We start from the raw sequence: 24,583 nt of genomic DNA, 5'->3' as shown, positions 1-24,583 counted from the left end.
TAGTTTGACTCTGTATCAACAAAACTCTATGTATCAATCAACACAAACTAGCATGTTAGCATTCTACAGTTGCTACTGTATGTGGCTGCTAAGGCGTTCTGGTGGTTGCTATCATGCTTAATTGATTATAAAAGTAATAATGTATAAAAATAAGAGTTGCACCCTAAGTATGAGAAATAGTAATGGCGATCTTCTTAACAAAAACCACTAATAACAGAAGTCTTCATAAACAGAAAGATCAGCTGTGTGTAAAGTTTAAACATCCAAAACACATATGATGCAAAATGTTTGGGTATCATGTAAACATTGCGTTTGATTAATAAAGGCCTTATTGTAGCCAAAAACATTCAAGTGTGTGTTTAATCATAGAAGTTTAACTTTAATTTAAATCAGTCTTTGTGTCAGCATGTTAAATTGTTCCTCCCTCTGTGTTATTGTGGATATTATTCCCTAGAAATCTGATGTTTATTATGAAGAGCCTCTGGTCAGGCTTTATGATTCAGTTGTAAAACACATAGTAAACATTTTAATTGCAATTCTGCTAATGATTACTTTTGGAATTATAGTCAGTTTGCTTCTTTTTGATCTTTGCGCAACCAAACGTATGTTTTCATTTTCTAGATGAACTTAAGTATGGCAAACTACTCAAAACTTTTACAGGGGGTCTTTAGCCAGTAAAATTAAACCCTCCAAAACGAGCACTAGCACATCTTGTGAGCAGTTGAAGTGTGTTTGAACTTTGAGAGCAATATGCACCAGACATGCTCTAAGTGATCTCTTCTGGCTAAACAAATAAGTTGCCTTTCCGAAATGTGTCTGAACACTGTTCATAACACAGTGCAATGTTGCATTTCCAGCCTTGCCACATGGGTCACTTGCCACATGGGTCACTACTTTATAATAATTAAATAACATATAATTATAATAATTAAACAACAAAACAACATATGCTGTATGCTGCTAGCTTAAAAAAATGTGTATGCTTACCAAGGCTGCATTTATTTGATCAAAAATACATATAAAGGTTGCATGATTGATTGGTTTTGCCGATTAATCGGGATCAATAGTCAATTGCTGAAGTTATCTGTGTTTTCCAAAAATCCATATTGGGGGTTTTCCGGGTTGCGTCGTTCCTGTAGCAGCTGAGGACGGTCCGCTGCCTTTATACAGTACAAGAACAGCTTCTAGAGGTGAATCACTGACGTCTTAAGCTGTTTGTTTTGACATGTGAGGCTGTGCACTGCACAGAGCAGGACAGTTCAGATGCGGAAGACTGCCAACAAAACCGTACGTATACACCGCAGTGTATGTTTTCATATCATTATAAAGTAATTAATTATTGCAACATCTAATGTTGACTAGATGTTGCATTAGTAGAGAAAAAACAACAGTATGTTTGCCGTTAAGGCTGAGAGGACACTAACATTAGTAGAACATAAGCTGTTAAAACGATGTGACCAAAACACATGGAAATCTGCCCTAAATGTGTAATGCCATGATTGTTACCATCTATTTGCATTAGTTTATTGTTACCACCTTTAATTCAGAGAAGTTGCATATTTAAAGCCAGTGACGATCAGCAAAATCATATGTTAATGCAACTGACAGAAATCCTTCCACGTCACAGAATGCCTAGCACACATCTTTCCATTAAATTGCATTAGATTTGTCTCACATTACTGTTAATGTGCATAATGACTTCACCCTAGGATTGGAGATTGTGTGCTGTGCTATAATATAGATCACACTTTCTCTTTCGCTTTGTTTTGTCAAACACCAAATCTCAAACTCATCAACACAACATTGTTCATTCTTGATGTGAACTTTTGCTTGTTTGGGGATTAAATAAACAGTTTTGGACCACTGCTTGAATTGAATGCATCTGTTACTTAATGAACTATGAAGTAAAATTGATGTATAATTAATACTTAACAAACATTTTATTCCATTTTAAATGTGTGGTTCAGTACTGTTTTTTGTTTTTGAAGTTCACTATTAGAGCTTTCATTTTTCATATTTTTAATTAATTGGTTATCGGCCAGTGTGGTCCAACCTAGCTAATGATATCGGTAAAATCAGTTGACCACTAGTAAACAAAAACTGTAATATTATGAAAAAAATGACAATTTAAAATAACTGTTAATTTAATTAATAAATTTAATGAAATGAATAAATTTTAAATATATATTTTTTGTTGTGATTGCAAAGCTGAATTTTCAGTCTTCAGTATCACATGGTCTTTCAGAGATAATACTAATATGCCGATTTGGTGCTCAAGAAACAGTTATCATTATTATTATTGTTATTGTTATTGAAAACTGTTGCTACTTATAATTTTTGTGTAAATGATACGTTTTCAAGATTTGTTTGATGAATAAAAAGTTCAAAAGAACTTATCGTTTCCTTTGGATGAGCCAATTGCTTAATCCAAAAAAGTCGAACAGCATGTGTTTGCTTCATTCAAATCACTAAATATTCGAAATAATAACAGCTATGCCAGCTTTAGCAAACACAGCCAATATCGTAAGTCTGCAGAAAAGGTATACTGTATGCCTTTAACTGAAAGATCACCATGTATAAACAGTTTACACCTGCAAAATGTGTGTGGCATGTAAACATCCCGTATGATTAATAAAGGCCTTTCTAGAACCCAAACATTCACATGTGTTCAATCACTACTCAACAAACAAACAAAAAATCTCTCTCTCTCTCTCTCTCTCTCTCTCTCAATGTTCCTCTTTTGGAGTGATATAACGGTAATTTTAAAATTAGAACATAATTTCTAAAGAAAGCACCATGAAAAGCCAACAGATGCAAAATAATCTTTCCACATATGCATGTCTCCACCACTTCCTTGAAGTTTTTGGTTTTGCATGGACTAAGACAAACACATTGATGAATAGTGAAGCAGTCTGGGTGTTAGATCACCAAAAATCGACTCCAGATGACTGAAGATGAAAGCTTGCGAGCATGTGTAGTTATTGCCATTTCGCGTCGGCTTGTTCAACCACAATGAAGCGACTCAGATTGTTTTGATGTAAAAATTAAACATGAGCTTTGATATAAGCATGTGTTATATGTTTACAGATGACATTCATCTCGCCACTCAAGGTCATTTTATATCACAGTATATATCATGATATCATCCTTTTTTAGTCAGGAATTCAATATACACTATGGGGTCATACTGCCCAGTGCTACAACACTAGGGGTGGCACGGTACGCAGATGTCACGGTTTGGTACGTAGCTCGGTTCGGGGGTCACGGTTCGATACGATTTCGGTACAACAGGAAAAAAACTGAAATCTACTGTGCTCGGTTTCTTTTAATTTATTTTGAACAGATAGTAGTGCAAATGACAGTTACAATCACACACACACACACACACACAAAACACACATCAGTTCCAGCATTGCTAGCTTGATAGCGCAGTTGGTACTTTATCAAAATAAAATACAGTGAGCCAAACATCAGCGCGCGCGCCTCTGTGTCACTGTCGGAACGCGACTGAAATACAAAGCCTATAATTTACATGATAAATAATAGTTTAGCATTCAGATATGTTACATCGCAAATATGGAAATATTATGGAATATTTGGATTTGTGCCGATTGAGAGAGGTAGGATACACGAGCACAAAGCTCCATTTCACAAACAGTTGAGTGCACAAGCCTTTAAAGCAGGGGTGTCAAACTCAGTTCCTGGAGGGCCACAGCTCTGCAGAGTTTTGTTCCAACCCTGCTCCAACACACAAACCATGTAGTTTTCAAATAATCTTGAAGGACTTGATTAGCTGGATCAGGTGTGTTTAATTAATTAGCTGGATCAGGTGTGTTTGTCAGGTGGCCCTCCAGGAACTGAGTTTGACACCCCTGCTTTAAAGTATACTCCTTCAGTCTATGTGAGAGACACATTCAGAATCAGCAGATGGTCACTGTCTAGCTGCGCAACTCATGGCATTCGCTCTTCTTCTGCTGGCACTGGCGGTTATCAAACAGCGTTGCATTACTTCAGGCGTCCCCTTTGGGATTGGGGTGAATTGCCTGTATTCGTCGTAAGGCCTCATGCACCGAACCGAGATGTTCATAGCGTGACGGTTCGGTACAAATACATGTACCGTGCCACCCCAATACAACACATATGTTCCAGATGTAAGGAAGTGACATAATGAAATACAGGCTACAGTATGGTGTGACAATAAAATGTTTGCAGTCCATGCTTTTGTGCTCTTGTACAACTTATTCCATTAGGATCCAAGTTTGGGATTACAAAACAAACAGTTCAGCATCTACCCGCTGGTTAGATCAAATAAAAACTGAGTGCTAAAACGTTGTCTCAGAGGAAAATACTGCTATCTTAATCCTGCAGATGTGCAAAATGGCCAGAATGATCAAAGAACTGAACGTGTGGGAAGTTTCCTCAAACATTTGCACTGCAGACGTGCACAGCTAGACAACATAAATAACAATGTGGGTTCCCTGTCAAGTCCCCGCTGACTTCCATCTCCTGATGGGAATAAGTCTGAATAATGAATGCATGGGATCAAACTCTTTGCTTCCAGGCTACTAGTGGTTTTCTGATCACCCAGAAGGATAGAGAAGTTTATTTTGGAATTAAATCAGATTATTTCCACTTGTAAATACAGACAGGGCAGAGAATAATTGCATCTTTCAGATGTTTGTACATGTGTGGGATCGGAAAACAAAAACAAAACAAAAAAAACTCAGCCATAGATAAGGCTCAAGCACAATTCACGTGCAAGTCTATGGCCTTTTTCTCATATGTTTTATTATCTGTCACAAAAAAGAAATTAAGTCTACTTACAAAAGTAATAGTACACCTTTCTTTCACAAATTGTATGATTTACGGCATTCATGTACAGTATGTAGCACATATGAACTGCCAAAATGTTAAACTTAGGAGTTGAATCAAATATATGTACTAGCAAGCCCACTAATACACCTAAAAGTGTACTAAATGGACGTTGCATCTTCTCAAAAGGCTGTTTTTGCATTGGCTAAATCAAGCATCTTGAAAATTTTCATTGGGCAAAAAAGGTGCAAGATGCAAGATGTTTGCCAATAATGTCTCCACTGCCACAACTGTCCTATTAGCTGTTCTAAAACAACATATCGAAAATCTCAGGAACAGCAGGAACCTCTCAGGAGCAGGAACCTAAATTTAATTGACCAAATCCAAGCCTCTTTGCCACAATTTCCACCATCTAAAATCAATCATCAGGCACAAAAAGCAGCGCTGTGTCCAAACCTGTGACTTCTGCAGCACATATTGTTTTGTGAGAGTGCTGTAGATCTCTGTTGGACTGAATGTGTGTGGGGGCCGTTAAAAAATGTAACCCAGCTGAGGAGTCTGGCTTTAGAAAAGCGTTAAACTTTCAATGAATTTCTGCTCTCAAGCGATCTTGTTTATCCAAACTGATTTGGATTATTACACGCCTCTAGAAAGATTTGTTTATTAATGCATGCATTCAACAAGGACTAAGCTGTTTACCCTGTGTAACTTTACTGAAAAAAAAATAATAATTTACTTTGGCCCGGATGTGATTTTCTCATGAAAAATGGAAAATCAACTATTTTAAGTCTTCCGTTCTATCTTTTTAAAATTAATGTAAATAAAAATACAGTCTTCTTAAAAAAGATCAAGACCTTAAACTTTGCTCCCTTGTATACATGACAACAAGAAATACACAGCTGCCTGAACTCAACACTGGAGACAACGACCAAAACGCTGAGAGAGCCAGGACTCTTCATGATACATGTGCTTCATTGTTCACTATGAAAATTATCCCATCACATGATTCCAAACCTATAATTCTTTGAAACATGAATTAATATATTTTTATTGAAATTTCTGTTCCTCCACGCAAGAAGCTAAAGCTTTCATTAAAAATATATTAATTCGTGTTTTGAAGATTAACCAAAGACTTATGGGTTTGGAATGACAAGAAGGTGAGTAAATGATGACAGGATTTTCATTTTTGGTGAACTATCACTTTAACAAACACATAACATTCCATCATTTTTTTTTTTTCATTTTTAAAATGCAGAAATAAATAGTTAAATTTTAAAAATGTGTTTAAAATAATTTACAATCACATAAGATGAAGAGTAGGCTAAAAATCAATTGTATTTAAGATGCAGCAGGTCGCATCATGGGAAATGACATGACCTGCACAATATTGCCCACTTTATTATTTTTTTATAAGAATTTTTTGAGAATTTTTTGAGAATTGCACATTCCTTTGCCTGACTCTGACTCTGCATTTATGCCGCCAAGTATTTTAACAAAAGAGTTGCATATTTCTGATTTAAACCATTGATGATAGTGCTTTGGACAGTGTTTAACTTGTGTGGACCCAGAACATTCCTTCAGAAGTGAAGAATTTCATGAAAAACGGTCAAAATGGAAGGAAAACAGACTTCTCTGAGAAAAAAATGATAAAGAGGCTAAAGAAGAGAAAAGACAGTGATACAAATTGATAAGCGCAAATGCATCTAAAGCCACTCACATCTGATCCAGGGTCACCTGGCTCTCCATCATCTCCCTTGGGTCCAAGGGTTCCTTTTCCACCCTTGAAAGTGAGAAGTTCAAGAAAGTGCAAGAGAGAAGAAGGGAGATTAGTTGAGAGGAATTGTCTTTGCTGTGTCAACTTATCAACCGTCTCCTCTTAATGTCTGGGCTCGGCCTCAGTCTAGACTATTTACATCTGCTAGGGATGAGCTGTTGTGTTTCTATTGCGATACACAGTCCCTGCTGTGAGTCACACACACACTAACTCCTGATAAATTAAGACATTGCGAATCAATAGTTAGGCATGCTAATAAAAACCACAAATAAATCATACAAATCATTCTCAATATTAACATCATCTTCCATATGGAGGATTTCTTTTAATCTGTAAATAATTTTGAATTTCATGATAACCACAGACTATGAATTATAAGGTCAGTTGTGGAGGATTTTTCCAATTCATTTTTTTCCATGTATATATATATATATATATATATATATATATATACAGTATGTATGTGTGTGTATAAATACTTAACAAATATATAACTGTTTGGTAGCATAAGGAGATTGGATAACATCATTCTCAATGATTTATGAGAGCGGGGGGGGGGGGGGGGGGTTCTGCAATGGCAACTCTGATTAATGGATCCCTCTGAAGAATAATTTGGTTCTTTACTGGAAATATGTTTTTAAATGAAATGAGCATGTATCATTACATAACAAATTAAATGTGTTATTCATTATCAATCAAAATCAGTTTCTCCGTGGAAGAAATGAATGGGATTTTTACTTTTGGAACACTATTGGGTTGTGTTCAAAAACAGATCTTCAGGATACTTACAGGTGCTCCTTGATCTCCCCTGGGCCCAGGATAACCCTAAAAATGACACAAAACATGCACGTAAACAATACAGATCTTCCACTAGATATGAGTTTAAAGTCTGCATTAAATCAAAATTTACAGTATTTAATTTGTTAGCGCACATTACTAGTCTTAATGTGAACAATTATTCCATGCAAGTTAATCCACTAAAAAAAAAATGTTTGTCTTGGTAATCTTTAATCAAAATCTGATCATTTGCTTCAGCTCTGGAATGGCACTCCTGTTTGAGGCTTGGGAAGAATATGCTTAACCACGCCCCTCCAACCGTTAGTTTGCTGCGAGTGAGAGATGAGAGGAGGAGCACAAAAATAAAACCCTGCCCTCTATTCAATAGTCCATTTCAGTTTGCATACGTCACCATACTGAAATAATGTCGGCAGCAACTTCCTGTTCACACGGACTTTAAAGGCGAGGCGTTAAATAAACTGAGAGGTCTTCTACCTGGAAACCATGGCAGCCCTCTGTTCCATTTCCTGGTGGTCCATCTTCACCCTAATAAAAAAAACACTTTATTAAAGCAATGGACAACTGGCTTTGGTTAGTTTAAACCAGTTCTAAAGATCAACAGGATCAACTCACCCTCTCTCCCATCAGGCCTCTGTCTCCTGGGGCCCCTTTGATTCCTCTGGGCCCTTTAGCTCCCTAAAGCACAGACATGCAACACGGGAAATGTAGGTCAGTCACAGATGCAGCAGCAAGTCAGGTTAAAAGGTAATCAAGACTAGTTGATATCACCCACCTCTGGCCCAGAAGCACCCTCATCGCCACGATAACCTGGAGCCCCCACCCTTCCTGACTCACCCTGTTGGAAATGGGGAAAAATTATATTCCCGAAGTTATAAGATCCCTCTGTTTGGGTTGAAAAACTCTTAACAGAACACTCCACTTTTTTTGGAAATAGGCTCATTTTACAACTCCCCTGGAGTTAAACAGTTGAGTTTTACAATTTTTGAATTCATTCAGCTGATCTCCGGGTCTGGCGGTAGCACGTTTAGCTTAGCTTAGCATAGATCATTGAATCGGATTAGACCATTAGCATCGCGCTCAAAAATGACCAAAGAGTTTCTATATTTTTCCGATTTAAAGCTTGACACTCCTGTAGTTACATCGTGCACTAAGACCGACGGAAAATGAAAAGTTGCGATTTTATAGACCGATATAGCTAGGAACTATACTCTCATTCCGGCGTAATAATCAAGGAATTTTGCTGCCGTACCATGGGTGCAGCAGGCGCAATGATATGACGCAGGAAAATTATCGAAACTCTTGGGTCAATTTTGACGACCCAATGCTAATGGTCTAATCCGATTCAATTATCTATGCTAAGCTAAGCTAAACGTGCTGCCGCCAGACCCGGAGAGCGGCTGAATGGATTCAAAAACAGTTGTACAATGAGCCTATTTTCAAAAAAAGTGGAGTGTTCCTTTAAACCAATCTAAATGAGTTTTCTTAGCTGGTTTAAGGTGATCTCCCTGCTTGGTCAGGATATAAGAAAATAAATAATATATTAATACTGTATACACTGGTGTTCAAAAGTTTGGGATCAGTTAGAATTTTTACTGTTTTTAATGGAGTCTCATCAAGGCTGTATTTATTTGATCATAAATACAGAAAAAAACTCTAATATTGTGAAATCTTATTGCAATTTTATATTCTTTAAAGTATCATTTATTTCTGTGATGCAGCACTGAATTTTCAGCATCATTACTCCAGTCTTCAAAGTCACATGATCCTTCAGAAATCATTCTAATATGATGATTTATCATCAGAGTTTAAACTGTTGTGCCGATAAATATTTTTTGGAACCTGTGATACTATTTTCTTTGATTCTTAGATGGATAAAAAAAAAAGAACAGCATTTATTCATAAATCTTTTCTAACAATAAGTCTTTACTCATTTTTTAATCCATTTAACACATCCTTGCTGAATAAAAGTATTAACTTATAGTGTCTATTGTAAAACAAAATTTCTATGTTGAATAAACAGTTCTTTTTCATTTTTTATTCATTAAAAAATCCTGAAAAAAGCATCACAAGGCCCAGAAAACCTAAAGCAGCACAAATGTTTCCAACACTTATAAATCAGCATATTAAAATGATTACTTTCTCTTTTAAAGGTGGAGAATAAAAGTAACTCCAGAGTCAAGGGAATGGAGACTGAAGATAGAGAGCCATTCATGACAAAATGACCACATATTGGAATCATACAGTTATCATATCATACGTTATTACATTTAGCTTTTTGCTGGCCTTAGACATCTGAGTCATCAACTAAAAATATACTTTCGGAAAATGACTCAGTAAAGAAAAAAAAAATTTGTTATATATTTTTTTCTTTATTTACTGCAGCATTACTTTTCGAAGAGGGGTATCTGACACAAATTAAATCAGTAAAAAAACAGGCTTTGAGAAAGCAGTGGCTCATGAGTTCAGAAATGTATCCAGATTCCCACCTATTTGAACACTCGGTTCTTTCACATCCCACCCACTCAACTCTACTGGAAAATATCTCTGTCGGGACAAAACCAATAAAAACCAAGAGTACATAGCGAAAAGTAAAACTTGTGATTCGCTGGTAACTTCAAGCACAAAACAGAGCATTTTTGAGATAATGGCAGTCCTCGTTAGTCACTAACGAAGATTATGTGAGCACCTAAAGCGCAGCTGTTTTTGAGAAACAATAGATGACTTTGAGAAACCCATGAAACCAAGGAACCATCTGGGCACGCATATGCTCTAAACACTCTCACGTAAGCTGCACAGGAAATTTAGAGTCCTGAGAGGCAACGGAAATTTGTTGGTCTGTTCGCAGTTGGCCTGGCAGTTTACAAGAGCTGTAGAGAGAAGTCATGTGCTGACAGAACTAGCATGCATGGAGTTCTGTGGTGCAGCTGCTGATGATGTTGTAAGCCTCATGACTCTTAGGTTCAAATCTCAGCAGATTAGCTTGTTTCAGAAGGGAATTTTGAGTCAGGTCTGGCATGTGTAATCACTCTTAATGTCCTTGAGTTACTCAATGCCTCAAAACTAGTAAAAAGTTTGTTTGAGACAAGAATGGTTTCTTGAGATAAACACAATTTACTCACGTGGTCCCTGTGTAAAAAAAAACAGCCTTAAACCAGCTCAAAGCTGGTTTGCTCGTCTCAACTGGTTTCCCAGACTGGCCAAGTTAAGACCACCAAAAGTGGTAAAGATATAGGGGGTAAAGATTTTTTTTTCTTCACAAAATACATTTTTTATAAAAAAAATCAAATCAAATCACAAATGCATTTAATTTCACATTTATTTATTTTATTTTTTAAGAAGCTGTATGGTAAGTTGGATAATTAACAGTCAGACAGGCATTATTGCAAAATAAACCCCTTTAGAGTAATACAAGACCCCTCTGATTTCTGTGTCTATGGGAGCCCATTTCCGCCACGTAAGAAAAAAAGCATGCTTTAGTAAATCATAATTATGAGATAAATAGCAAATATCATGAAAAAAAGTCCTAATCATGTGTTGAAATGTTTACCAATCAAAATTTTGACATGACGTTATGACATTAAAAGTAAAATTTCTCATGTCAGAATTATTAATTTTTCTCATAATTTCAACTTTTTATCTCATTATTTTGACTTTTTATCTCATAAATATGATTTACCAACGTATGGTGGAAGTGCTCCAGATCACCTTGTCAGGGTATAATTTATAATAATGACTGTAACATTATCTTTTACTGGTTATACTTACTATGATCTATGTCTTCCTTTTATCTGCAAAAAACAATCAGCAGTGCTTTCCTATTTGAAATGATCTATGTTTTTATGCAATTAGAGCCTGGATGGAAAAATTTACAGTCTACATTAGTTTCGGTCATCTTTTACTACATAGAGTGTAAGCTATTCTTGTTAGGGAAGAACATTTGTATGATTTTAGGTATTAAAATACATGTGCTGCTCAGTTTTGAACTCGCCCAGCCGGTTTGACATCGTCCATCTGGAGTCCATCTGACCCTAGGAACATATATAGCTTTCGTTCTTTCTCCTCCCACTGCCCAAACCATCACAAATGGCAGAAGCCCTGGTCGTATTTCTTTGTTCCTCAAGTTACCCCCTAACACAGCCCAGAGGTCCAATGATCTCTGAGATTTCAGAGGGCCTCTCAGAATGCCTGTGTCCTGAGGTCATAAGTTTTGATCCTTGTTCAAGCTCTTATGCCTTGCATACTACACAATTCTGCAATGTATAATTCTGGATTAACATTTAAGGAAGTGTATAAATGTATAAAGATGATAAAATGATTGAGTTTAGAAGATTGAACTCCTGCAGTGTCTCAGTTCAAGCAGGATAATGCTGAAGTACCCACTCTTCCACACTCAAAATCTGTTGTATATCACTCATGATGGTTTTGGTCACTCACTCACCGGATCTCCGTTTGGCCCTGCTGACCCCTCACGTCCTTGTTCACCCCGGGGCCCAGGTTCACCCTGTCAGAGTTAGAATGTCATTTGTATCATTCTTTCACAATATTATTTTCTTCTTGAGTGCATAAACACCGAAGGCTTAAGTTGTCAAACAATTTACAGAACAGAACATGAACAATTAATAACCAATAAATTTGTTTGAAACAGACATTATGTACATCTGTGCATATACTATATGTCAGATATGTTTGATTTATGAAAATGTGTATTTGTTTAACAAGGGAGTAATTAGAACCACTTATTAATGAGAATACTGTGTCAATGTGAAATCAAAAAGAAATTTACTTGTGAGCAATTCATTCATGTGTTATTTCAATGAAAAAAAAATGTCTGTAAAATATTACAACCTTGCCTCTTTCGGTTGGAAATCCACACAAAACTATTGTTATTATTAATAAAATTATTCATAAAAATAAGAAGTTATAATCGTGTTAGATTTACATAGAAACATTTCTTGACATAATTATGTTCATCTCAGAATTTCAACTTTTTATGTCATAGTTATAACCTATGTCATGATTGTGACTTTTTATAACATAATTTTGAATTTTGTCATAGAATGTAGTATGTCAGAATTTTATTCCATAATTATAACTTTTTATCTCATAATTACAATTTATGCCATCGTTATATTCTATTATGTCATATTTATGACCTTATCTCATAATTTTGACTTTTGTCATAGAATGTAGTATGTCATAATTTTGACTTTTCATTCCATAATTACAATTTATGTCATTGTTATAATCTATTATGTGATCATTCCAAATTATCTGTTGAACTGTATATGCTCAGGTCCGCAAAATTACTGTTATTATTATTGGCTTGCAAATGTCATTTCAAGTCATCATTAGCAGGGTTTAAATATTGAGTTTGGAAGAGATGCATTGTGGGATATTTTCTAAATGTGACATATACTTACAGGGTCGCCTCTGGGCCCTCTGTTACCACGGGAACCTTGTTCACCTTTCTCACCAGCTGTGCCCTGACAGAAAAACAGAAAAACACATCAGATCACCTGCATATTTTGACCCTCACATGTAAAAAAAAAAAAAAAAAAAAAAAACCTTTGCAAACAGCTTAAACCACAACCATTCACACTAAGACAGAAGTTAATTTAAATGCTTGATTACTCTGTCTCCTTTTGGGCCATCTGGTCCCGGTAGTCCCTAAAAAAGAACAGGAAATTGAAGAAAGTGTTAGATAACACTAAAAGCAGGTCTGTCACACATTACTACACTGAATGTTTAGAATCCAAGCCTGTGAAAAAGTGAAAAAAAGAGTGAAAACACTTACGTCATCTCCTCGCTCGCCTTTATCGCCATTGGCTCCACGAGGACCTCTGTCTCCCTGAAACAACAAACAATGAGTTTGCAGATGAGCCAATGTCCATTGAAACTAGTTACACGGTAAAACCCCATATAGCCAAACAACAGCATTAGTGAATCATAACTAACCTACGTCAAATGCTATGTTGCATTTACCAGTCAAAAGTCACAATGTAAAACTGTGTTTAATACAAGATCAAAATCTTCCTCTGTACCTTCGGCCCTGAAGACCCATCGTTTCCAGGTCTTCCTGGTTCACCATCTTTGCCAGGATCTCCCTGAAAGCAACAATCAAACCCAGAAGATATGTTTCTAAGCTTAGAGATGTTTTACTGCTGGAAATGACTTACAAAAGGGTAATATCACACATTGATCTCTTGTCAAATAAATCAAATAAATGCAACCTTGGTGAGCATCTAAATTTTAAATTCCTTACTCTTTCTCCTTTGGTTCCATATTGGCCAGGGTCTCCTTTAGGACCTGGTTCTCCTTGCAAGCCCTACCAAATCAAATTAAAAAGTTTATTTATGAGTAATAGAGAAGAACGTACATCCAAATATCCTACTTTTCTTTTAGCATATTCTTTACAACAGAATGTAAATAAAGTGTGCAGAGTTCTGAAAGCAGCTTGGATGTTAAATTTGGTAAATATTTGGCTGCTCAAGAGGCAAACATCCCACGTCCTGGCCTCCAGATGCAGGCTGAGACGAAACAGACGCTTGTGAAACTGACTGACACACTGCACAGCCTATGAGCATTGCTCAAAGGGGCGGGAGCATCTGCAGTCCTATTGAGGTGATGCTTTAAAGGAGAATGAGATCCAACTCAGCCAATTAGATTCTGATATCTAAACGTCTGGATCTCAAATGCATTTGGATCAAAGTAATCTGATGTAAACATGCACTCAGCTGGTAGACATTCATGGGAATGTCCATAAACATACTAAACACCTGTAAACACTTACAGTAAGCAAGTACTCAAGTATAAAACCTTCCATCCTCAAAGTATGCACAAAAGGAAGGTTTTGCAAACAAGGTTAGATATTTTCGCACTCAAACCTGCACAGCGTTCATTTTATGAATCCCGTTTAGCAGATTTATAAACATACATGCACAAGTGAAATTCCTTTGCTAAAATAACTATATATGGAGTTTACAATGTGATTTATTCAAAATGTGATTTCTGAAATATAATATAATATAATACAATAAAAAAGTGCAGATGATGCACACTTTTTCCCCTAAAAATTACATATTTTTTAACAGTTGTACTTACATCTGGCCCCGGTGACCCTTTACAGCCTGAAAGGCCAGGGAATCCCGCCTCACCCTATCAAATATAATACAAACACACAAAACATAAACACTCTTCTTTATGGTGGGAATCAAACACCCGAACTGCATTTAATTAGCTTGAGGGTGACATCATGCAAAGAAAGAGTGAAGATATAAAGTACTAAAAAAAGCATTACAAAACAAGATTGCATGCAATGGAGACTGAAAATAACAACAGCAAGAGATGCATGTTGTAAATCACACTATGATAAATGACTGTGAGCTCAGAAGTATCGTGCAGATGGGTAAGTGAAGTCAAGGGAGAGTGATTTGTTGAGTGGATACTGTCTTGGAAAGAGTTACAGTACATGTTGAGAACTAATTGAGGTGCAAAATGACCCGAGAATGAAGACAAGTCAAGTCAAGGGTCAGAGACACAAGACTAGGAATGCTTTTCCAAAGCACAGAAACAAACCAGAAATGGAACAAGTGTCAGAGAGAGAAGAGAGATAACCATGCAATGTTTTTTGATATCTACGTATTGTTCACATACTGTTAACCTGAAATCTGACACAGGATGCCAGAGAAAGCAGCACAGGAAGATGAGAGAGAAATAACATCAAATCTAACAGCAGCGGATTATTCTTCAATATTAAATTCATTTATTCACCCTCATGCAATTTGAAACTTGTTAAACTTTTATGTATTAAGGACAGACCAAAAAGTAAAGCAACTCTGTAGTCATATTAGCTATTTTATTCATACATTTATGATGTTTTTTTAGTCATTCTTAGATGGTCCTTGACTCCATTCAATCTTAATACATGGAAAATTGCAGCGAACATTAGGCAATAGTTCTTTTTTTTGTTCCATGGAAGAAGAAAAACTACACAGGTTTGTTAAATTATGACAGACTCTGAATTTTTAGGTGCACTATCCCTTTAAAATGCTGTTATATAAGAAGAGGACATAAGCACTTACCTTACGTCCATCAACGCCATCAAGACCATGATGACCTTTGTCTCCCTAAAAGTAGGATTGAGATTCAATTCAGTACGATAAACAATTGGGAAAATGGGTAAGACTCAACAACTAAAGAGACTGCTAATAAACAAGCTCACCTTAAAGCCTTTATGACCTCTCTCTCCCTGCAGATAAAACAAAAGTGTATTTGTGACATTTTGCAGTTCCAGAATGAATTATGAGATAAACTAATCGACTGGAATGTGCTTTTGATAAAAATGTCTGTCGAATCTGCAAGGAAGCTCTGTTTCTTTTACCTTATCACCTCTTATTCCTTGGTCTCCCTGGAAGGAAAGGAAAAGAATATAGATTATCGTTTCAACAAGAGTGCACAAATCAACTGTAATATAAACAGAACGTAAACATTTGTGAGAGAGAGCGGAAGACAGACCTTCATTCCTTGGTAACCGACAGGACCGGGATCACCAACATTTCCCTAATAGGAGAAGCAAAGAAACATCAGAGAGAAAGCCAAAAAGAGTTTTGCTGGATGTGGTTGTGATATAAATCACTAATGCAAAGACATTTGTTAACATGGCTGCCCTCTAAACCCCATTTAAGATCAGCCCGAATGCCTTAAGTGAGGATAAACAAGACAGTCATCAAGATAACATCTTCAAGAAAAACATTCCTACAGGGCTTTATGGAGTCAACTGCATGCTGTGATTATTATATCTATGCAATCAGCATAATTTGCTGTAAAATAACAGAATAGCTGGCGCAGTCACCATACGCTGTTTAATAGCATAGCTGGATGTTTTCAAGTGTGTGCATCTTTTGTGACTCTTATAAGAGCCAAATCTCTGAAAACATCCTTACAAACATTGTAAACTTCAGCACATGTGGCAGTCAGAAAGTCTGAATCCACCAGCAAATGCAGATACATTTTTTTTGACAGATTATTGAAACTGTAACAGCTGCAGAAGATGAAAGACCTCGGGGTCAGTCGAGGGTTTTGCTTTGATTGGATTATCAACAAAGAAATCCAGGGACACATGGAACATTTATTCGACACAATGATCTCATAGCCATGTGAAAAATATTAATCAGCACACTAATAGGCACATGTAATTGACTTTTCACCTGACGGCTGTATATTTTGACTTCTTTCTTAAGGTATGTTCTTGGTTAATTTTTCACAGGCAAAATTCATTTAAATAGCGTATTTATCAAATCTACACAATCAGGAGTTTTGTGTGAGGGTGAAAGATTTCCAGATTTCGCAACAGGTTCAAGTTGACGTTGAACAACAGAAAACTTCTTTGCTAATGCTAATGTGACCGCACATTTAGCTTAAGCTAAAAAAATAATTATTAGTATTAGTGAAAAGCCCAGCCACACCAACAATAAAAACTGTAAAGATATCTATTAGGATAACTATTTTAGCGTCCACACCGATGCATGATATCATTCTGTTTATAATAAGCGCACAAGTGCAGTTTTGAAAGTCAGATGGGTTCTGATTGGTTGTCAATGTTTGTATCACTCATCAGCTGGAAAAATATTGAAAACGTGATCCCAATGATATTGTTTCTCTGTGCTGATATGTGACCCTAGACATATATTGAGATAAAATGACCTTTATAAAAAATTATAAAAAAAATACCTTTAAAGTTGTCCAAATAAAGTCCTTAGCAATGCGTATTACTAATCAAAAGTTTTGATATATTTACGGTAAGAAATTTACAAAATGTCTTCATGGAACATGGTCTTTATTCTAATGATTTTGGCATAAAAGAAAAATTGATAATTTTATCCATACAATGTATTTTTGGCTATTGCTATAAATATACCCGTGCGACTTAATTAAGACTGGTTTTGTGGTCCAGGGTCACATATGGTTATAGTTGTGGTGTGAATATCCCTATTCTTATAGATTCATAGAATGATTTTTAAAACATTATCTTTAGTATTATCTTTATAGTTATCATCCTTGGTGTGAATGGGCTCTTAGACATGAGTTCTAACACCTCACTTCTATTAATTCTGTAAAAATTAACCAGATTCAGAGCTGTCAAACGATTAATCACGATTAATCGCAACCAAAATAAGTTTTTGTTTACATAATACATTTGTGTGTTCTGTCTATATTTATTATGTATATAATATGTGTGTATTTATACATGCATAAAAATATACACAGTACACACACATATATTACGTAAACAAAAACTTTTATTTCGGATGTGATTAATCGTGATTAATCATTTGACAGCACTAAAATTTGGCATCTTATCATCTGCCAGTTGAAAATTTTAAGTCTATGCCAAAGTTTGATAGTTAAGATTAAGAGTTTTTCAAATCCCTACATCTAAATATGAGCAATAATAATATTAATGCTTGCTTAAACATCAAAGTTCAGCATTACAATTGATCTTGAGTGTTTTCTGGATCAGAAACAGAATGGAGGAGGTCAGAAATGTCAGATGTACTCCTACAAACACCCACTATCACTTCTGAACAGGAGTATACCTAAAAGCAGATTCTTACCGGAGGACCAACTTCTCCTTTCTCTCCTGGCATGCCTGGTCTTCCATCCTCTCCCTGCAGGAAAAGGAAAGGTTAGGCCACAGTCGTCTGTGCATGCTGAGAGTGCATTAAACATGAACACGTGTAACATTTCATAGGAATCAACAGGTGGTTTCTATGCGTATGGATGAAGAGGCAACATAAAGACATAAAAATGTATTTTTTTAATACTCACTCTTTGTCCTGGATCACCAGGGAGTCCCAGAGGGCCTCCAGGAGCCTTTGAAAATATTGCATGAAACAGTTAAAAACCGAAAACATCCAAACAAGATCTGTTTGCACGGGTTTGGCAAGTAATGTTACTTACGTTGCAGTCAAAGGAGCAGCACTGAAGGAAAGATTGAGAAGACAACATTAACATCCTAATGTACAAAATAAAAATAAGATGCATAAAAATGTACAAAAGCTATGGAAAAGACACATACCACATCCTTTGTTTCATTTGTCTAGAATGAAAAGCAAAAAAAGGGGAGAGGACAACATTAGACAAAATCTACACACACAACTGGCATGAGCACAAGGTTGGTTGAAAAACCCTCAAGTGTTTAGTGAAATCTGAATGAATAAATAAATGCTACATTGAGCCAATAAACTAGAATCGATTTATTAATATAAACTACCATTCAAAAAATTGGGGTTGGTACAGTTTTTAATATTTTTGAAAGAAGTCTCTTATGCTCACCAAGTCTGCATTTATTTGATCAAAAATGCAGTAAAAATATAACTGAAATATTATTACAATTTAAAATAACTGTTTTATATTTTAATACGTAATTTATTCCTGTGATGCCAAAGCTGAATTTTCAGCAGTCATTACTTTAGTCTTAAGTCTTAAGTGGCTATTTAATGGATGCCACCTTATTGGGACAATAAAGCCCTCCCTACACCTACCCTGACCCTACCCGATACTTTATCTTCAACTTTTTGATTATTTCCTTCATTTTTATTGAAAATAAATGCCTTTCCGATGCGATATGAGATTAGAAAAGGGAGAGAAAACGTTTGGCAAAAGGCGGGTTCGAACTCGGGTCGATCGCGTCAAAAAGAGCGTACCTTACCATATACACCACTGAAACTGATGTTGAACAAGTGTTTTTTTGCAGATTTGACTGTCCCAATCACACGTTAGTGTAAATAGCCTTTGCCAATAAGGTGGGCTATTTGCACTTAGTGTAAATAGACACTCTGATATTCTAATATGCTAATTTGCTGCAAAAAGAAAATATTTCAATATTATAAATATTGAAAACATTTGTGCTGCTTAAAACCAGTATTTTTTGGATTCTTTGAGGAACAGAAAATTCAAAACACAGCAATAATTTGAAACAGAAATCTTTTGTAAAATTATAAATGTCTATACCAATTTTGACCAATTTAAAGAATCCAAAATAAAAGTATTAATTTCTTTTGATGAAATAATAATAATAATAATTACTCAACCCAAATGCTGAACAGTAGTGTATATAGTTCTTTTCTCAAATAAACATATAATTATGCAATTTCAAGCAAAGTTCCTAAACCTTTATCGTCAAGCAAATCAATTCTGTATGTGTTTGTGTCAGTCTGACCCATAAATCCACAGGTGAGTTTGTGTTACGACACTCACGATCATGTTGATGATGGATTTTATAGTGCTCATTTGTGTGGAGCGGGAGTTGTCTGCAGCAGTGAAGTTCTGTCTGTAGCTCACATCTGTGGCAATGACAGAGAGTCTGGTGTCCTGAGAAGAAGACAGTTCAAAGAAAAACATTGTTTGTCCAAATACAATTGCAATGTGTTTCTCATGAAAAGCATCACATTTTGTGTTTTCTTGTGTGACCAGACTTTTGACCATCGGCATGTCTACTCCACACTGCTGCTTGTTATGGTCGCCCACTTACACAGGAAAAGGATGTCTGAGTTTTTATATTGTTTACTTGCTATGCGTTTCAAATCAAGAAAAGTCACACAGTATCTGAAAACCCATTGTATGCTTCAATCTTATACACGTCAGAAAATGTGATGCAATGCACTTAAAAAACTTGAAGTAGCATCTGTACGGTACCTCCTGGTCAGGTGAGATGGCCACAGCGAACACTTTGATGGCATGTTGTCGTGCCTCATTGGCAGCCTCTTGGATCCCCCCACATGGCTCCTTGTAACCGGTAACAGGGTGGCCATCCGTGACCACCACTATGTACTTATTCTCATGATAATGGGAGCCCCTGCAGACAGATGCATGCGACTGTTTTCACACATGGCTATTTGTAAAAATCAAATTTTTAGCGAAGTAATAGCGAATTTCACATACGCTCGGAGCAGCTCAGAGATACCCTCCTTGATGGCACAGTCGGTGTACGTTCCTTTGCCGATGTATTTGATTTTGTCTATGGCCGCCTTCAGGTCGAGACGCCTAGTGTTCAGGTCAACTAGTCCCATCACTAGCTCGATGTCGTCACTGTAATGCAGCGCTCCAGAATTCCACGTCACACTGCGATCACATGGTTGTGGTCTGCCAACAACACAACAGACATTATCAGATTGGTAAGACTTTATTTCTAGGGACCAAATCTCATTAACTAGTTGCTTATTAGCATGCATATTACTAGCATATTGACTGTTTATTAGTACCTATTATACAGATATTAATGCCCTATCCTGCATGAGCATATTCTAGATTAATAAGCAGCAATTTAGGAGTTTAATGAGGGAAACTTCTTTGTTAATAGTGTATATGTGTTCCCTAATCTAAAGTGTTAAAAAAGCAAAGCAAAGCAATAAAGTAAAAATGTACGTAAACTCATTTTTAAAGGTTAAAATATTGACCAAACACTGACCAACATTATTATCAATAAGTAAAATAAAACTAAAACTATTAAAAACATTTTGTTTACTGAATAAAGCTGAAATAAAATATAGCTACAACATGAAAAACTAAAAATAAAATAAAAAATGCTGGCTTGGTAACTAACGGAATAGGCTTAAGCTGAAGCAGTAAAATTGCTAACTGAAAACAAAACAAAACAAAAGCTGAATTTGTTTTTAACCTAAAACAGAAATAACTGAAAATAATAATAGTAATAGTAATAATGACAAATGCACATGACAGAACTACTAAAAAGTAAAATTAAAACTGAAAATATAAAAAATAAAAGCTAATTTAAAACATTAATAAAAACTATAATAGCATGTAAAAATGCTAAATAACACCCCTTGATAGTAAGGAAAAATATATAGTTTGGCCTGGTCATGTGATCTCAACATGGCAGCCACCAAAGGGAGGCTCCATATTATGAATCTGCATTTTCTAAGCTATACTTTGTTAACCTTTTAAAGCATATGCTAGATATGATATACATCGATAAATGCTCAATTCTTGGTCAAAATATACTTGATAAGAATATGTAATTTAAAGATAGCATACAGATTTTTTAGCTGATCAATGAACATCTTTGTGAAGGACTTGATCTGGTTGATGTAAAACTCTGGAGGTTTGGCTCTGAGGGCCACACTTTCAGACGTGTCCAACACAAAGAACAAGTCCACAGGACACTCTGCAGGAAGACAGAAGGAGAATCACAACATGATCTGTTCTTAATGGGTCCAGTCTATCAGGACTTGATTTCAGGAAAAATATATGCTAGAAAACACAGCATGAAAATGGATGTATAAACAGTAGCAATGCATTCTCATGTCCATAATGCTATATAAATATTAACTTTCAGTGTTTACTTATCTATCACTTCCTAGTCATGATAATTATGGTTAGTTAGGAAAAATAATGAGCTCCCCCTATTGGTGGGTGATAAAATTGTTGCTCTATTATCAATCTGAGAAATTAGCATCACCTGGCCTAAACAGTCATGTGACATTAAAGCTAATTTGAATAGAGTATTAAAGTGTCTGAGATACTGTATACAGGATTTGCAGATGTACAAAGATGTAACTTATAAAATAAACTGCCCAACAGTCACAAAATGTTTACCTAACAAAATGAACCTCAAAATCCATTTTTGGGACAGTCCGATAAGATTCAATTACAATAATGATTTTTTTAAAAAAATTTTATAGCAATTTAAGCACAGATTATATAGGAAGAATCCATAAATGTGGCCTAAACCAAGGCCTTTCTTGCAAAGAGGCACAAGGGTTCTTCATAAACATAAGTTGCATCTCAAAAATCAACTCACTGCCCTGATTTCATTTGCTTTGAAGTATCATTTTGCTCATTGTTGGTGCATCAAACATAATAATCTCCTGCATATACCTTGAAACAAGCAGCATCACATCATCATAGCTGTCTCCTGATGGATGGATGTCATTTTCCATTAATTAGATTCATTCTGTGAGTTGCTATTGTACTCGTTAAACTATCGCACTATACTATATTTTACTATACTACCATCCTAAACTAGCCTATACCTATGATTGCACTCACAACACAATGTCATATACTTTAATTCCAAACACCTCTATATAACTTATTATAACGTTGTTCTGTGATTATTATAACAAAAGAGCAAACGTTAAATGCATTGAAAACCCATATAGTGCCGAATGTGTCCATCGTTTATTTGCAGCTGAATATCAGTCTAATGTAACTTATGACCGACTTTTACGCACAGCGACAGCATTAATACCGAACATGCAAAACATATTTAACCTTTACAAATAAGACAATCAATGCAACATGGACGGGAAAAAAAATATTTATAATTACCTTTGAAGGAGACTCTTTGGACATCTTGAGCGATGATCCCTCCCCAAAGTGCGCACAGAGCGGTCAATATATATCCATTAAGCGCCATAGATCCCGATGTTACTGCACGTTAACCGTGCAAACTGAGGTTGAGGTACACAGAACAGAAGGAGTGATATGATTGCAGATGAAATATGAAAATAGGCTCGGGTAAGATGAAGTGGCGGACAGTGGCACGGTGGCGCGTCTGCTCAGAGCGCACAGAAAATGAAACGCCTTACAACAGGAGGGAGGAGGAGGAGGAGGGAGGTTCACTCTTCACTACTTCAGGGCTTCATCCCACTGCTGCACACCGATGTTAGGCCTTGAAGCACTTCTTTTACGAGGTATATTCAAAATCAATACGTACTTGATTATAGCCTATTTAATGCGCCATATGCACCTTAATTCTGTTTTATTTAAAAAAAAAAAAAATTGTCTTAATTTTTTTTTAAGAATATATATTAGAAATTATATATAAATATTGCTAATATTATAAAATCATAAATCAATTTGGGAGAAAATATAGTTTCAAGAAGATTTATTTGTTGTTTTCTTCTATAATGGGTCTATAATACCAAGTTACCAGTTGTGTCCAAGCAGCTAACTGTAGATTTTTTTTTTTTTTTTTTTTTTTGCATAAAGTTTGGTTACCTTGGAAACTTAATGGGTAACATTCTGGTGTGTGAGAACGTGCAAGCGACATGAAACACTGCTTGTGTGTGAGAGGTTATAAAAGTGCACTCAAAGACACAATTTTTAAGAGCTGAGAGGGGAAGAGTTTGAAGGAGAGGGAGAGAGAGAGAGAATAACGAATAAGCGAGACATCTGACATGTCTTTTCTCTTCCAGAGGCAGAGGGTAAAGGTCTTTCCACATCTGCATCTCGTCTACTTGTAGACCAATTGATTAGACGAGAGAGAGAGAGAGAATTAAGATTAATATATGAACGGCAAAAAAAGCGCCACTCCCTTCTTAACGTTTGTTTTTGATAGAGAAACAGCGCCACCCATGTGCGGATTTTAATAAGTCACACTGTCCTAATTATTTTAAAAGAGAACATGAGAACATGCTTTGCTCAATTTTGGCTCACTGAGATCTTGATTACGAGTATGAGGTATTTCATACTTCTCTATAACTGAATGTTCCCTTCCTGAACTTCCTGAAAGTTGTATGGCTCATAATATTATCAGAATCAGAATCAGAATGAGCTTTATTGGCCAAGTATGTTTACACATAAAAGGAATTTGTTGTAGTGACAGAAGCTCCACAGTGCAACAGAAGGACAGTAACAGGACAGGACACAGGTAATGAAACAAAATAACAGGAAATAGCCAATGACCAATGTACAAGCAGCAAAAAAAAAAAAAAGAAATACACAATATATAATATATAATATAGGCGACTATGTATGTACAGGTCAAGTATGTGCAAATTAGAAATGAGAAAATAAAATAAGTGAGTGTGGTGAATGGATAATGTATTAGTTGTGTGTTTTACGTTTATTTATTGAGTGTTCATGAGATGTATTGACTGAGGGAAGAAACTGTTCCTGTGTCTATAGCCTATATTATATCTATAAAACATTTTTATTTGTGTGTGTCAAAACATATTTTATTTTAAATTGCATAAAATATTTCACAGTACTGAAAAAAAAAATTACGGAGCCCAGAGTTTTGAATGATAGTATACGTAGCCTATATGTATATGTATATGTACAGTCCCCTCCGTATTGGAACAGTAAAGACAAAATTGCTCTGTTGGCTGTGGAGTCAAGACATTTGCAAATATGGTTAAATGATGAATATGAGACAAAACTACTGAATGTCAC

General features: G+C 35.8%; 1 protein-coding gene across 1 annotated transcript in view; it reads right to left on the bottom strand.

Moving 5' to 3' along the window:
• LOC306856679 (collagen alpha-1(VI) chain-like) overlaps nucleotides 1-22,998 on the bottom strand; it is a 33,895-nt gene extending 10,897 nt beyond the window's left edge. The window contains exons 1-25 of the mRNA XM_079396063.1: nucleotides 22,736-22,998; nucleotides 21,440-21,569; nucleotides 20,327-20,527; nucleotides 20,081-20,240; nucleotides 19,643-19,756; nucleotides 18,462-18,482; nucleotides 18,344-18,364; nucleotides 18,212-18,256; nucleotides 17,998-18,051; nucleotides 15,899-15,943; nucleotides 15,765-15,791; nucleotides 15,606-15,632; nucleotides 15,466-15,510; nucleotides 14,486-14,539; nucleotides 13,647-13,709; nucleotides 13,426-13,488; nucleotides 13,179-13,232; nucleotides 13,016-13,051; nucleotides 12,805-12,867; nucleotides 11,823-11,885; nucleotides 8,157-8,219; nucleotides 7,997-8,059; nucleotides 7,859-7,909; nucleotides 7,376-7,411; nucleotides 6,530-6,592 (exon numbers count right to left, since the gene is read on the bottom strand). Of these exons, the coding sequence (XP_079252189.1) occupies nucleotides 6,530-6,592; nucleotides 7,376-7,411; nucleotides 7,859-7,909; nucleotides 7,997-8,059; nucleotides 8,157-8,219; nucleotides 11,823-11,885; nucleotides 12,805-12,867; nucleotides 13,016-13,051; nucleotides 13,179-13,232; nucleotides 13,426-13,488; nucleotides 13,647-13,709; nucleotides 14,486-14,539; nucleotides 15,466-15,510; nucleotides 15,606-15,632; nucleotides 15,765-15,791; nucleotides 15,899-15,943; nucleotides 17,998-18,051; nucleotides 18,212-18,256; nucleotides 18,344-18,364; nucleotides 18,462-18,482; nucleotides 19,643-19,756; nucleotides 20,081-20,240; nucleotides 20,327-20,527; nucleotides 21,440-21,569; nucleotides 22,736-22,823 (1,650 nt within the window). The 5' untranslated portion in view covers nucleotides 22,824-22,998. The remainder of the gene's footprint in view (nucleotides 1-6,529; nucleotides 6,593-7,375; nucleotides 7,412-7,858; nucleotides 7,910-7,996; nucleotides 8,060-8,156; nucleotides 8,220-11,822; nucleotides 11,886-12,804; nucleotides 12,868-13,015; nucleotides 13,052-13,178; nucleotides 13,233-13,425; nucleotides 13,489-13,646; nucleotides 13,710-14,485; nucleotides 14,540-15,465; nucleotides 15,511-15,605; nucleotides 15,633-15,764; nucleotides 15,792-15,898; nucleotides 15,944-17,997; nucleotides 18,052-18,211; nucleotides 18,257-18,343; nucleotides 18,365-18,461; nucleotides 18,483-19,642; nucleotides 19,757-20,080; nucleotides 20,241-20,326; nucleotides 20,528-21,439; nucleotides 21,570-22,735) is intronic.
• Nucleotides 22,999-24,583: the final 1,585 nt, after the last annotated feature.

Source organism: Barbus barbus, assembly GCF_936440315.1.
Source record: "Barbus barbus genome assembly, chromosome: 37".
Classification (NCBI taxonomy): domain Eukaryota; kingdom Metazoa; phylum Chordata; class Actinopteri; order Cypriniformes; family Cyprinidae; genus Barbus; species Barbus barbus.
Note: the sequence above shows the minus strand (reverse complement) of the source record. Positions and strands in the feature narration are given on the sequence as shown.